The 15,221-nt window shown below is 38.5% G+C and overlaps 1 protein-coding gene across 1 annotated transcript; it reads right to left on the reverse strand.

Annotated features, from left to right (window-relative positions):
* Positions 1-1,037: 1,037 nt before the first annotated feature.
* LOC311302631 (uncharacterized protein) lies at positions 1,038-12,796 on the reverse strand. Its single transcript, XM_084428629.1, has 8 exons — positions 7,726-12,796; positions 6,466-6,804; positions 5,148-5,168; positions 4,929-5,008; positions 3,927-4,029; positions 3,661-3,774; positions 1,832-2,023; positions 1,038-1,358 (listed from the first exon to the last, which is right to left on the reverse strand). Exons 1-8 carry the CDS (start codon positions 7,757-7,759, stop codon positions 1,294-1,296), a joined length of 948 nt encoding a protein of 315 aa, XP_084284755.1. The 5' UTR covers positions 7,760-12,796; the 3' UTR covers positions 1,038-1,293.
* Between the last annotated feature and the right edge of the window lie 2,425 nt (positions 12,797-15,221).

The following is a 15,221-nucleotide window of genomic DNA, read 5'->3' on the forward strand; positions in this document are numbered from 1 at the left end:
ATCTATCTATCTATCAATCTATCTATCTATCTATCTATCTGTTGTGGTGGATTTTTAATAAATAAGATAGTAAACAATTTTTTTTAGAGCTAACCTGTGTTAAACTTCTAACCTTAATTCAACCTGTTACACTTTTAACCTGACTTCTCCTTTGGGTCTAACATTATGACAAACTTTTACCTGACTTCCTCTTCTAGGTCTAACAATATAACAAACTAAATTTTACTTCTTCTTTTAGGTCAGGTCTTACTAACCTTTTGATAAAGGTTGAACACAATGTCACCGAAACGTTGTTCTTTGCCTGCATTATGTCATGATATATATTGAGTAATCAACTGACTGTTAACCCTTTACAGTGTTTTTTTGTTTAATGATGATTTTGCTTATGCCAGTAACAGAGGGTAAAGAAGGGAGGGGCTTGCTTTACTAATTAAACCAATCATATTGATAGAAGGTGACACGTTAGTCACGCTGATTTTATTTTGATGTGTCTGTTTTTGTCCTATAAAACCTGATGTATTCGTTTGCTTGGGTGAGATTCTCTGAGTATTGCTCGAGTACTCTCCCGGCCGTAAATAAAGAACTCGAAGGACATTTGCTGAAGTCTGTCTGTCATTTCTGCTGCGCAGCAGGTGAGTTAGACTATAGGGTTATACTCAGCCGACGTCGATGTGTTGACGCGCTAGAGTATAAATATTACAGGCCATATATTATCCATCCATCTATCTATCTATCTATCTATCTATCTATCTATCTATCTATCTATCTATCTATCTATCTATCTATCTATCTATCTATTTATCTATCTATCTATCTATCTATCTATCTATCCATCATCCATCCATCCATCCATCCATCCATCTATCGCTGCCTGTTGTTGGTGTTTTAGGTTGTGTTTTAAGTGTTCTGGTAGTTCCTCAGGAGAAGTTTTGAAAAAGTATTGAGAATTGTGTCCTAGTGATTGTCATTTTTTTTTATTAAAACAAATAAACTGTAAGCATCTGTCAAGCGCACACACGCACACACAGGCCAGTGTATTACATTAATACAGTGAATGTTTATTATAGCCACAAATTATTTTACACAGCATTTGCATACTAATTTTTTTTTACATACATTTCAATCAAATGATTCTATTGTCTTTTTATATACAGTTTACAATCTTCTTTAACAGCAAATAAAACAGAACTTGACGTCAGAATGTCACGTCCGGATCGAGGCAGTTTGAGCAGATATAGTTTGGATCCGGGTACCAAGGACCCGATATCTTCCCCGTCGCGTTGGAGACACACACTACGCATGTTGCTTTGGCTCGTCTAGACTGATCTCAGTGAAGATCTCTTCTGCTGGTCCTCGCCCTGCAGTGCATTAAACATTAATACTGCAAACTTACAATATTACACATGCTGAGACTTACTTTTCAGTCACTTTTATTTCAACATAAAAGAGAAAAATCAATCAACGTTGATCAGAGACAAGCACTTAATATAATACAGTAGAGGCCAAAAGTGATGTTTGTTCGATGAGTAAACCATCAAAATATGAGGAAAAAATTAGATTTATCTTTTTTATGTTTTAAATATGAGGGAATATTAACTAAACTTGGTTAAGGCATTTATCTGACAAAATTATTTGGCAAACAAGTAAGCTAGAAAAACTAAAAGCTCACAGGAAAAAGCATGCATTGACCACAACATAATCAGTTATTACTATTTTATTGACAACTAAGCGATATGCTTTAAACAAATCTTAAATAATATTTGAATAAAGGGTGAAGGAGTTTTAGCCTCTACTGTACATATAAGAATGGACTTTCCTCGGTTGTACTGACCAGCGATAGAGAGATTATTGTTGTTTTCATTCTGCGGCGCGGCGCTGGCATCGGCTGTGCTCAGACTCAGATCGTTCAGGTCATAATCTCCTCCAATCAGGTCCAGGTCCAGGTTAAACTCTACTTTCTTCATCGGTGGAGTCGAGCACGAGCTGGAAGTGAAGCTGTTCTCTTCTGGAGAATTCTGCTCTTCTTTAAGATAAACGACAGGAGGAATATCATCACAATAAAGTCAACTCTAACAACTCTAACAACTCTCCTCCCTATGAAGACAATACTAAAATGAGCATCAAGAGATGGTTTTGAGATATAAGTGTTTTTGAATTGATATTTCCTTCGACTCTGTCTTAAAGTGCCACTATTATGCTATTTTAAAGGTTCCTATAACAGGTTTACATGTATCCAAGGTAAAAAAACACTTACATTTTCTCATAATATACATCTCCTCATTGCTCAACAGGTCTGAAAACAGTTCTGTCTCTCATTCTGCCTCTGCTAATGTGTTTCTTGCTTGATACTGTATATTGTCATATTCTTTTGTGTTGCATTATCTTTTATGTTGCTGTCTTCCTGCCTCGGGACTACAGGTGAAAATTAGCATTAATGCTATAACCTGGCTCATTTACAGTCTGTACAGAAATGTTAGATTGTTCATTAATGTCCACTGTCCCGAATAAATCTCTAAACCCCGCCTTTCTGAGAGCTTCCTCTGCTCTGATTGGTCAGATGGCTCAGTCTGTTGTGATTGGTCTACTCCGCTCTGATTAGTCAGATGGCTCAGTCTGTTGTGACTGGTCTACTCTGCTCTGATTGGTCAGATGGTCCAGTCTGTTGAGATTGGTCTACTCTGCTCTGATTGGTCAGATGACCCAGTCTGTTGTGATTGGTCTACTCTGCTCTGATTGGTCAGATGACCCAGTCTGTTGTGATTGGTCTACTCCGCTCTGATTGGTCAGATGGCTCAGTCTGTTGTGACTGGTCTACTCTGCTCTGATTGGTCAGATGACCCAGCCTGTTGTGATTGGTCCACTCTGCTCTGATTGGTCAGATGGTCCAGTCTGTTGAGATTGGTCTACTCTGCTCTGATTGGTCAGATGACCCAGTCTGTTGTGATTGGTCTACTCTGCTCTGATTGGTCAGATGACCCAGTCTGTTGTGATTGGTCTACTCCGCTCTGATTGGTCAGATGGTCCAGTCTGTTGTGATTGGTCTACTCTGCTCTGATTGGTCAGATGGCCCAGTCTGTTGTGATGGGTCTACTCTGCTCTGATTGGTCAGATGGCCCAGTCTGTTGTGATTGGTCTACTCCGCTCTGATTGGTCAGATGGCCCAGTCTGTTGTGATTGGTCTACTCTGCTCTGATTGGTCAGATGGTCCAGTCTGTTGTGATTGGTCCACTCTGCTCTGATTGGTCAGATGGTCCAGTCTGTTGTGATTGGTCTACTCTGCTCTGATTGGTCAGATGACCCAGTCTGTTGTGACTGGTCTACTCTGCTCTGATTGGTCAGATGACCCAGCCTGTTGTGATTGGTCTACTCTGCTCTGATTGGTCATATGGTCCAGTCTGTTGTGATTGGTCCACTCTGCTCTGATTGGTCAGATGGTCCAGTCTGTTGTGATTGGTCTAATCTGCTCTGATTGGTCAGATGACCCAGTCTGTTGAGATTGGTCTACTCTGCTCTGATTGGTCAGATGACCCAGTCTGTTGTGATTGGTCGACCGTTTACAGTGCGTGTCGGAATCAAAACGGCCATGACCATATCTATGCCACGAGAGAGCACCAATCCTCTCTTACAATACCAATGACCATGACTTTACTTAGTCGTTACCATTCTCATTGGCAGGTGTTTGTTCAGTTTTCTCTCCTGCACACCCATTGGCTATCGGGCTGGACTTTTCCTCAGGCTTGTCTTCCTGTATGTAATCCAGACTCACAGGCAGATCTGAGCAGAGAGATATACAGAGAGATTAACAGAAAGATTCTGAGTTTCTGACCTGAGAGAACACAAATGCATCGCACACACATTTAAATCAAGCACAATTTCCCCTAAATGTTCATGTTTAGGTTTATTACGAGTTTTTAATTCACACTTGCCTTTGTTGGTTTGTTCATAACTAACGCCTTGATGCTCGCTCCTGAGAGGAGTGTCGTAATCATTGGCAGGTCCGTCGGCACGAGTCAGATCAAATGAGTAACTCTACAATGAGAACGGAAGAATTATTGACAAAGAATGCAGTAGATCATTTCAGACCGGGTGTGTGTGCGCGCGCGTGTGTGTGTGTGTGAGTATAAATATAGGAAAAATTCCTGTCAGCGTTCAGTGTTGGTCGTACACCGACTCTGTTCCAAAACTTAGTGAGCAGCCAATAAATTAATAAATTATATAAAAATAAAATAAAACTTTCTGTTATATTCTGAAATCTGTTATATTTCATTAAATTGTATAATTTATTCAAATTTTTTAAAAATATATATTAAAATAATTTTTGAAGGATAATGTGACACTTAAGACTGCAGTAATGGCTGATGAAAGTTCGACTTTGATCACAGGAATAAATTACATTTCACAATATATTCACATAGAAAACAGTTATTTTAAATTTTAATAATAATTCACTGTTTTTACTGCATTTTTTAATCAAATAAATGCAGACTTGGTGAGCAGAAGAGACTTCTTTTAAACACATTCAACATCTGAATTATTCAAAACATTTGACCGCCATGTTAACGCATGTTAAAAATGTAGCATGAAAGATAACGAACTGAATCAGCCACTCATGATCAGGATCCAATACAGAATTAATAAAAATAAAAAATAAATGAAAAAATAGTTTTTTTAAACTGCAAGAAATGGCAATGTGACCCTCTTTAAAGTGATTCAAATTATATATATATACTTTTTTTATGTCAATAATGTTGTGAATTCACTGAATTAACTGATTAATTCTAATTAACTGTTTAACTGAATTCCCCTATTAATGGCAAAAGGTTTATTTTGAACCTTTCTTATGAGATTTAATTATAAACTACCTTAGAAGCTAGTTAAAGCTCACTAGGGTTCGTAACACAAGCAATACAAGCAACAGAAAATCTTACCCTTCCTTTCTTTCTCAGAAAATACAAAAGGCCAAGCAGAAGAACAATCAGGATGAGGATTATGATCAAGATGATGACGCCTGTCAAAAACATGAAGATCTGTTGTTGTGGTGTTTCGTTTATAATGGGACATTGTTTAAACAGAATAAATGTGTCAAAGTAAAGAGACAGGAAGAGAGGATGTGTTAGGTGTCTTCCGCACAGCAGAATCAAGCTCACCTCCTGTGTACGATGCTGACTCTGAAACAGAAGAACGCTCACGTTACAGCAAACCAACAAATCTCAAGCATGCAATTATGATCAAACCTTTGAAGAAGATGAGCTCTGATGTGAAGCTATCAAACATGCATGCATGCGTGTTTAAATAAAACAGACAGACTAAGAGAAAGAGAGAGATTTTGTGGCAAGTCTGCATTTAGAAAGCAGGAGACGAGCAGAAGTTCACGTTCACACCCACACACACTTTAACCGCTCAGATCTGAAACTTTACACTCGCAGAGCTGCCATTTTCTCAACTGTTAGAGGCGTCTTCAGTTTCTCTTAACAATTATACATTCATTCTGAAGGTGTAATGTTCACAAAGGGGGTTTTAAATATAGAAGTACTTAAAATAATTACTAATTACAAAATTTACCACAAATTTCAAAACACAGAATAGTCATTGATAAGTTTAAAAGAGTTTCTTCTGCTCTTCAAGGCTGCATATTTTTTTTTATCAAAAATACAGTAAAAATTGTGAAATATTATTATAATTTTAAAAAGCTTGTGAATATACAGTAAAGTGTAATTTATTCCTGTGATCAAAGCTGAATTTTCAGCATCATTACTCCAGTCTTCAGTGTCACATGATCCTTCAGAATAATATGATGATTTGATCTGAAGGATCATGTGACTCTGAAGACTGGAGTAATGATGCTGAAAATTCAGCTTTGAATAAATTACATTTTAACAATACATCCACGTTGAAAACAGCCGTTTTAAATTCTAATAATATTTCACACTCAATTTTTACTGTATTTTTAATTAAACAAATGCAGCCTTAGTGAGTAGAGGAGACTTCTTTCAAAAATATTAAAAAATGTAAACTATAAAAAAAAAAGTATTTTATTTCAAACGTTTGACTGTGAATGTGGACGAATGCGTATCAATGTTTGATGTAAAAAATGCGCTTAAGCTCAGAGCGAGTCATTTTTCAAGCTCTAATAAAAAATTTTCTGAAAGTTATTGTTTGAATTGCATGTGAACAAAAGGTCTGTGAAAATTGGATTTCTCACTTGAAACCACAACCTTGAGCTGGTTTAGAGCTCAGACTCTGAATAAAGTTGCTCAGCGGCTTTACAACATCAGTTAGATGCACAACAGAACGTCATACATTATAACAGTTCTATTATATAATTCTATATAGATTATAAAGATATATAATTCTAAATACTACAGTAAATAGACAACAGCTTCTATTGCCCATTATAAAGACCTCCTAACAAATGACTAGATTTCAAAAACCTTCAAACTTTTAACATTATGAAGTTTCTCCAACCGTTTTTCCTCTCATGAGGAGTCTGCCTGTGCGTGGTGCTCTCGGGACGGATCATGGGAGGGATCACTTTCTCTGAGTTTCTGTCCGGTCCTTCAGATGTATTGACTGAAATGGCTGGAACCGAGGTGCTTTCATGGCTTGTATCTGTAGTAGATTCAGGCAAACCACTTGACTCATCATCATCCTCATTAAGCTCTGTGGAGTTTCGAAATCTTGTTGATTCTGCTGTTGTCTCAGTAGTGTTAGAGTCGGATACGTTTAATTTTTTAACAGTGGTCCTCTCTGTAGAAGATGGTGATGGGGTGGAGAACATCCCATAATCACACAAGAGAAGAACAGCTGAAAATATAATTAAAGAGAACAAAACATAATAAATAAAAAAGGCAGTAAAGAAGAGCATATATACACACTCTTTTAAAATAAAGTTCTTCATTGGCATCGATGGTTCCATAATGAACCTTTAACATCAATGGAATATTTCCATTCCACAAAAGGTTCTTTATAGAATGTTTTTAGATTTTTAGAATGTTCTTCACACTGAGAGAAAAAAATATTATTCTGAGAACTGATCACGGAAAGGTTCTTTGAGGAACAAAAAATATTTTTTTTAACTTACTTTTGGAACAGATATCGGTTCCAAAAGTAGGTTTTAAACACACACACACACACACACACACACACACACACATACATACACACATACATACATACATACATACATATATATATATATATATATATATATATATATATATATCAATTATTTATATAGAAATATACCATTAGAGAAATAAATACAGACCCAAATGAGACAATAGTGTTCCTACACTAAAAATGAATGCGACATAGATAAAAAAACAAAAAAACAAAAAAAAAACATACATGAAGTTCATATTGAGATCTTGTGACTTTAGATTGCAAATATGGGCACGTTGTTGAGATATCTAAACGTTTTTCTCAGGAGAAACATCTGAGAAATAAGAGAATTTTGCTAAAAAGTTCATTCAATCTCTTCGCTATTGAGGAAAACATTTGAGATATTTAGGAAATCTTGTTTGTTTAAGATATTTTCAGATTTTTGAAAATTCAAAGCCAACGATTAAACCAAAAACAGATTTTTTTCATATTATTCTCTTTGAACAGTTTTAATAAACTTTCAGACACGATGAATGTTAGGAACTAAGTTCAAGCACAAGGCTCTACTCCATACGCCAGATCTTCCTGAAACAATAGCTGATGAAAGAATGTAAAGTAACTCACCAAAAATGTGTAAAAACCCCCAGTAAGAGCGCATCTTTCAGTCGGGTCTTTCTTTCTTGATGGTAACAGTCCAGCTCCACCTAAACTGAGTCTTCAGCTCTCTGACACTTCGTCATCATAGCCTTTGAATCGTGCAAACCACAGCGAGGCCTAAACAGGATGCCAGCAGCTCAGACACGCATGCAAACCTGCAGCCTTTCCAACCGTTCAGAGGAAGTTCAAGAGTAACTACAGGCTCTAATGCAAGACCTGACATCATATCACACATTATATGTTATTCCATTAATAATGATAATAAACACAGATCTCTATTCCTTCCCTGATAGATTGCCTCTAAATGTGTTTAGAGGTTGCAGCAAATAGGCTGCAGGTTTTTAAATACATATATATATATATATTTAAATGTTTGGGTGATAATATAGTTGCATATCATGATCAGACTTATATTTGAGAGTTAAATCACTACACACGTGTAATGTTCAATGGATTATTTTGAAGTTTGCAAAAGATGAAATCAATGCATGCTGATATCCAAGAGTGGCTGTTACAGAAGTTTCTTAGTGTACACTACTCTTATTTCTTTTGATAAATAGCAACCCCTGGTGGACACTTGCGTTCTGCTCAGACGAGTTTGAACAAGGACTGCATTTAGATTTCAAATTGATAAAAAAAATTATAATAAATATTTCAGCAAAATGTAAAACAAACAGCTTGTTTCACAGACATAACTCAGAGTTTTGCTACACTCTTGGAAAAAAGTTTTAGTGGGGCGAGTAAGTTAGTAATTTGCTGTTATAAAAACGGTAGTGTGACGTCATGATTGACAGCTATGATTGACAGCTTCTCTGAGTGAAGTAGACTAGTTACTGAAGCACCAACAAATTTTTTTCTGGATTTTCGGGAGGAGATTGGAGCTTTACCTTTATTGTCTAAATTTCCATAACTGTTTATTTCACACTGAAATAATGAGTTATTCTTCAGTGAACTGACCGATTCTGCGGCTCCACTTCACGCTCACTACTGAGCAGACTCGGGTCCCGACTCCCGAATCAGCGCAAGATATCAGCGCTATAATCGGACATTGGCGGCTTCACTCTTCTACAATGGAAGAGAGTAAAGGTGCGTCGTCCATCTTTTTTTACAGTCTATGGTTGAGTTGCGTTCAAAGCCGTTATAAATTACTCTACTGTGACCGCATTACATCAGTATTGCTGCGTCTGTGTGTTCGCTTCTGAAGAACTACATCGCTTGGTGGAAGAATAATTATTTTATCAATAGCATTAAAATTTTGTGTCAGTGTGTTTATTTTAATGAAACGATGTTTTATTAACAAAGTTCGGGAGGAGCAGGTTCAGATAATTAACCAAATTATGCACAGCTGGAGATTAATCAGTAATCAACTCAATGAGTTCTTCACAGCAGACCTATCTCTGTTCATTGAAAGTTTGTCAGCATCCCTCCTCCACCCCATCTCCTCACTTCCAGTTCCATCTACACTTACCAACTGGGGGGAGTACTCTGGGTTCGGGCCTAACTCCGAGCTCGGAGCCCTCTCCCCGGACAGCACGCCAAATACGCATAAACTTGTTGTACTAATTATATGTAGATGTGAACTCGTGAACTTGCCAGGTTTGTGAATAACCGTTTTATAAAAGCATATGAGCACCATGAAGCCATGATTTAAAGGACAGCTAAGGGGATTTTAGGCACTACGCGCCTTAAGGTGCATTTACATCAGCGTCAGAAACATCATAATCTCAAAACTTAAGAAAAGTCTCTCAAAGGCCATCAACGTGGAAAGAGTTTCATCCAGAAAGGTATTAAGCATCACAAACCGAGCAAATGCTCTCAGTGTGGGAGGAGTTTCTCGCAAAGAGGAAACCTTGAAATGCGTATACATATTCACACTGAAGAGAAGCCTTATTCATGAGTGTGGAAAGAGTTTCACTCGGGCAGAGACTGTCAAAGATCATCATCTCTGGAGAAAAGTAATTTAAACTGTGATCAGTAAAACATTATTTTGGCATCAAAACAACACTTAAGAATCCATGCAAATGAGAAGCCACTGTGGAGGAAGAACGTCTAGGTTACGTATGTAACCCTCGCTCCCTGAATGAGGGAATGGAGACGTTACGACAGATGTGAAATGATGAATTGGGATCTCGTCTGAGAGCCCAATCACCTTTGAGTGTAAACGAAACGAGCCAATGCACATTGGCATGGCGGGTGCGCTCGCATTTCAGGTTTTCGCTGAGAAGCTGAGCCGGTGACCCGGTCGCTCAGCGGTGGTACGGCAATTGTGGCAACGGGACGTAATGTCTCAGTTCACTCCTTCAGAGAACAGAGGGTTACATATGTAACCTAGATGTTCCCTTTCAGTCAGTCGCATTCGACGTTACGTCAGACGTGAACTGACGAATGAATTGGGATCCCTTCCAAAGCGCCACTATTGGTGACCCTTCCAGCGGTCCGCAGAGAAGGTTAATTACTGCTGTTCCGCTTGACCCATACAGTAAGACTATTTGGATAACACTGGGAAAGTGTGCCTTTTCCAAGCGGAAAGGAAAGTTTCGAATGCCACATCTTGCCTGTAGGGATGTAACATGTAGAAGTTACACATGTGGACTGGCCTTTAGGGCAGTGCTACATTGGGAATGTCTCAATGGTTGCTCCGGCCTAGTTATGGGGAGTCAACACCAGCAGGGACGGCAGGGCGGACTCTCTCAAGGGAAAGACACGTGTAAAAATACACATATGGGATCGCTGTAGGGATCACAACATATGGGCACCTAGCCTAGCACAGGTTCCACTACTGGATACGAGTGTCAGGCCTGGTGTCGGACACTCCGCCACATCTGACAGCCGAAGTGAGTGGAGGAACTCCAACAGGGTTTGCCAGCTGGGGAACTCAACTGAGGAGCAAGATAAGCACACGTATCTGGTCTTTAGGATGGGAGCAAGCGGGTCTCCGGTGTTTACTGGCTACTTGAGGTGAGTACACGGGAGGACACGGGCTTTACACAGAAGTTATAGAACCTCGTAAATGTGTTGAGTGTTGCTCAGTCCGCAGCTCTACATATATCTGTGCCAGCGTCCAGGAGAAAGCAACACTCCTGGTCGAGTGAGCTCTCAACCGAAGGGGGCACATCTCGCCTTGGGTCTGATATGCCAAGACAATGGCATCCACTATCCAGTGGGCCAACCTCTGCTTGGAGACAGCCTTTCCCTTCTGCTGGCCTCCATAACAGACAAAGAGCTGGTCTGGGGTCCTGAAGCTCTGTGTTTGGTCCACGTACAGACGTAAAGCATGGATGGGACAGAGAAAAGCTAGGGCTGGGTCTGTCTCCTCCAGGGGCAGCACTTGAAGGTTCACCACCTGGTTCCTGAAAGGACTGGTGGAAACCTTTGGCACGTATCCGGGCCAGGGTATCAGGATAATCTAATGCCTCGTTTCCACTGAGCAGTACGGTACGGTACGGGACAGTACGGTACGGTTCGGGTCTGTTAACCATGATCTGGCTAGCGTTTCCACTGCCAACAGTACCCTTACTTGATAGGCGTGGTGTTTCGATCGACGTCATTTTCGCGCGAAGAAGAACATAGTAACTACAATGGATGACATGCAGCAGATCTTATTCTTGCTCCTCGACATGTTTGTCACAAGAAGACAAGCGCCGACATTAGGCTTTTCTCAATATCAAGTACGCAAAGTTTGTACTTGCCATGTGCGACTCCTACATGCAAATGGTAGCCTACAGCGCGTTCTTAAAAGCGTCGCTGATACACCGGTTATCTCGGTTACTCTGTATGTACATTTTAAGCAACAATAAAACGAAATATGTTATAAAACACCACTCTGCCTCTTTTCGTTTTCATTTAAATAAATTAAACATTATAGGGACACAAATGTGGTTCATGCGCAACGTTATTCACTGCACGTTATACGTTATTCTATTTATAACGAAACGAAATTTAAAACACAACCCTAACGTTACCTCTTTTCGTTTAAAAAAATAAATAAAATAAACATATTCCAGGCAATATATGCATTTGTACAAATGTTGCAATAAACATCAGTGATAATCTTGTAATAAAAAATGACAAGAGAAGAAACCAAATCTTTTTGTAAAATTTCAGTTTTATCAATAATAGCCTATATAAGTTAAAAGTTTAAGTAAAGTACAAGAAGCTATACAATAAGAAATAAAGCAAACAATTCAGTCAAATATCCAAATGCAGCGCTCTAGTCTAACATTACAAGTAGTTAAACACAAATAACGTTAATATAAAACTAAACTTAGCCCTCAGCCAAAACGATTGACAGGGAACTCATTATATATTCACGAGACCAAAGATCGCCCGTTAGGTCTACACAAAACGAATTATATCTTATGTTTAACCACTACCGTCGGAGTCCGCGACGAACGCCGAGGAAAGGCTCATCCAGCCGGGAAACATGAGCGCCGAGCGCCCGCTGAACGCATGGATCTCACAACCGGGGAAAAAAAAAAATCATCTTTATAAATAAACCATAGATTTGAGCTTTAAACAACTACATTCTCGCCTGAAAAACTCTTAAAATTACATTTCGTGATACAGTAACAGTAGTATTATATTAAACTGTATATTAAAAAATGGCGCTTCTGTTGTCATTCCTCTTGTAGCACGCGCAAGTGACGATTCTCTGTCAACCAATCAACGTCCTGCAGTGAGTCTAGCTCCACCTTTTAGTACCGTTCCACTGTGCTAGGTACCCCAATGGAAGGGTACCTAAAAAGTGGTACGGTAGCCTACGGTTCAGCATTTTGGTACCATTCACAACTTTTGATAGTGGAAACGCAAATAAATGCGTACCGTTCCGTACCGCTCAGTGGAAACGAGGCATAAGAGTTGTTCGGTCCGTATTCCAGGCAGGTCCCCTACACTCTTGATGTTAACAGTGCAGTCAGGAACACTGTCTTCACTGACAGGATTTTAAGCTCAATTGACTGCAGGGGTTTGAAGGGGGCTCTCTGCAATGCGGTAAGCACCAATGAGAGATCCCGAGAGGGAACGGGTTAGCACCCCTCAGGAACTTAACAATCAGGTCGTCATAATCATAATCATACACTGTTCGCTCGTTGGCCAGAGGAGAACTGGTCCCGACTGAGCCTGGGTTCTCCCAAGGTTTTTTTCTCCATTCTGTCACTGATAGAGTTTTGGTTCCTTGCCACTGTTGCCTTGGCTTTTGGCTTGCTTAGTTGGGGACATTTAATATTCAACAATGTTATTGATCTGTCTTACTTAAAGGGGTGGTTCAGGATTTTGGACATCGGACCTCATTTCCAAGTTAGCCTGGGTGTTATTTATCAGTGGAGACAGTTTTAAAAAAATGTCATCCAGTCCTTCAAGTTGCATAGTTCGCCGGTGCTAGGCTAGCGCGAGTCAACGGTAACTGCTAGCCTGCCATTAAAACAGTTTTACCCACTCCACAGTACACCAAAAGCAAATAAATTATAACGCCAGACTATCGATGTAAATGTCTGTTGAGAGAATAATGTTAGAAATCAAACTACCCTTTGTGTGAATGGATATCGCACATTATTGCTTTTCATTCACTCAGCCTAAGTTAAAGGTATTTGTGGTCACAGATTCATTCGCGGATCCTTTATGTCAGATATGACTGACCACCAATATTGAGTAGTTTACATCTTGGATAAGATTCCTAAAATGTTTGCACTTACAGCACACATTACAGACATGCATAAACGCGGATATATTCTACATGTCTAAAGTATATATAGCCTAGAATGAATAAACCATTCTTTTAAACTCCTTGATTTTGCTTAACAACTCAAAATATAATCCGAATATAGTAAAATGTATTTACATCTCTCGACAGAAAGGTTTTTGCAGGTATTAATAAAATGTTATTTAATAACAATAGCCATAATAAGCATATTTCCAGTATGTTCCTCGGGCTTGCATAGTATAGGCTAGTCACTCACTCATCAGACTCCTCGGTAATCCTCTGCAAACTTCGACAGTTGGTTGAACCGGCTCATTCGAACATCACTAATAAAGTTGCCTCAATTGTGTATTTATTTTTATGTTTTTTTTTGTTAGTTTTTTTACATTATGAAGACTGCACCTTTTGAAATGCAGCTTGTAAAATAAATCACATCTGGCATTCGGAAAACTACTCCATTATACTTCCTTCCTAATGCCTCTGGACAACACTTTACATGTGTATTTGCATAATAATTAGCAAGCTGTTTAGTTTACAAGAAATCACAGTTATAGATCTGAACACTTGTCTTTATTCAGATGCTGCAGTTATTACAATATAAACCAAAAATCACAATATTTCACAAATAGTTCAATGTTAACAGCTGTCGAAATCTACATGTTCATCTGTGAAAATTGACAATTGACCGGTCTCTGTATCTAAACAAGTTAAAAGTCTGGGGGTCATTTTTGGACTGTACTCTCTCATTTGAAGCACACATAAACAGTGTTATTCGCTCTGCTTATTTTCATATACGCAATATCAACCGACTTCATCCGGCTCTCTCAGTAAAGAGCACGGCAATTCTAGTCCATGCTCTAGTTATGTCCCGTATTGATTTTTGCAACAGTCTTTTTTATGGATTGCCTTCAAAGGTACTCAACAATCTCCAACTAGTACAGACCTCGGCTGCCCGAATCATCAGAAGAACTCCCCTAGCTGAACACATTACTCCCATATTACAACACTTGCACTGGCTCCCGGTAAAATATCGTACTAATTTTAAAATTCTTCTTCTTACTTACAAGGCACTCAATAACCTTGCCCCTTACTTATTAGACCTTCTTCATATTTATACTCCTTCTCGGACTTTAAGATCATCTTCTTCACTCACACTTGTTCTCCCTAGAACTCGCACTACTTTTATGGGGTCCTGAGCTTTTAGTCATGCAGCTCCTTATTTATGAAACCTGCTGCCACAGGATGTGCGAAACAGTGGAAGTCTTCATGTTTTTAAATCTCGCCTTAAGACCCATCTTTTCCGGCATGCTTTTATGTGATTATTTTTATATTTTAATACTGATATCCAAGGTTTTAATAATGAGTATTTGATTATTGTTGATGGTTTTATTGTGTTTGTAAGGTGTCCTTGAGTGTCATGTAAGGCGCCTATAAATAAAATGTATTATTATTATTATTATTATTAACAGCTGGAGAGAAGAGAGAGAAAAAGGCTTTAGAAAATTACTTACAAAATAACATGTAGAAACTCTGGAAAGTTTGAAAATTCTGTATATTATGTAGAATTTCACTTTATAATATTAATAATATTAAACTTTAGTTTAGGGTCCAATTCTCACTATTAACTAGTTTCTTATTACCAGGATATTGGCTGTTTATTAGTACTTACAAAGCACATATTAATGCCTTAATAAACAGTAATTAGGAGTTTATTGACGCAAAAGTTCTTAATAGTAAGAATTTAACCTTAATCTAAAGTGTGAACATA

The sequence above is a fragment of the Rutilus rutilus genome, assembly GCF_951802725.1.
Source record: "Rutilus rutilus genome assembly, chromosome: 13".
In the NCBI taxonomy this organism is placed as follows: Eukaryota; Metazoa; Chordata; class Actinopteri; order Cypriniformes; family Leuciscidae; genus Rutilus; species Rutilus rutilus.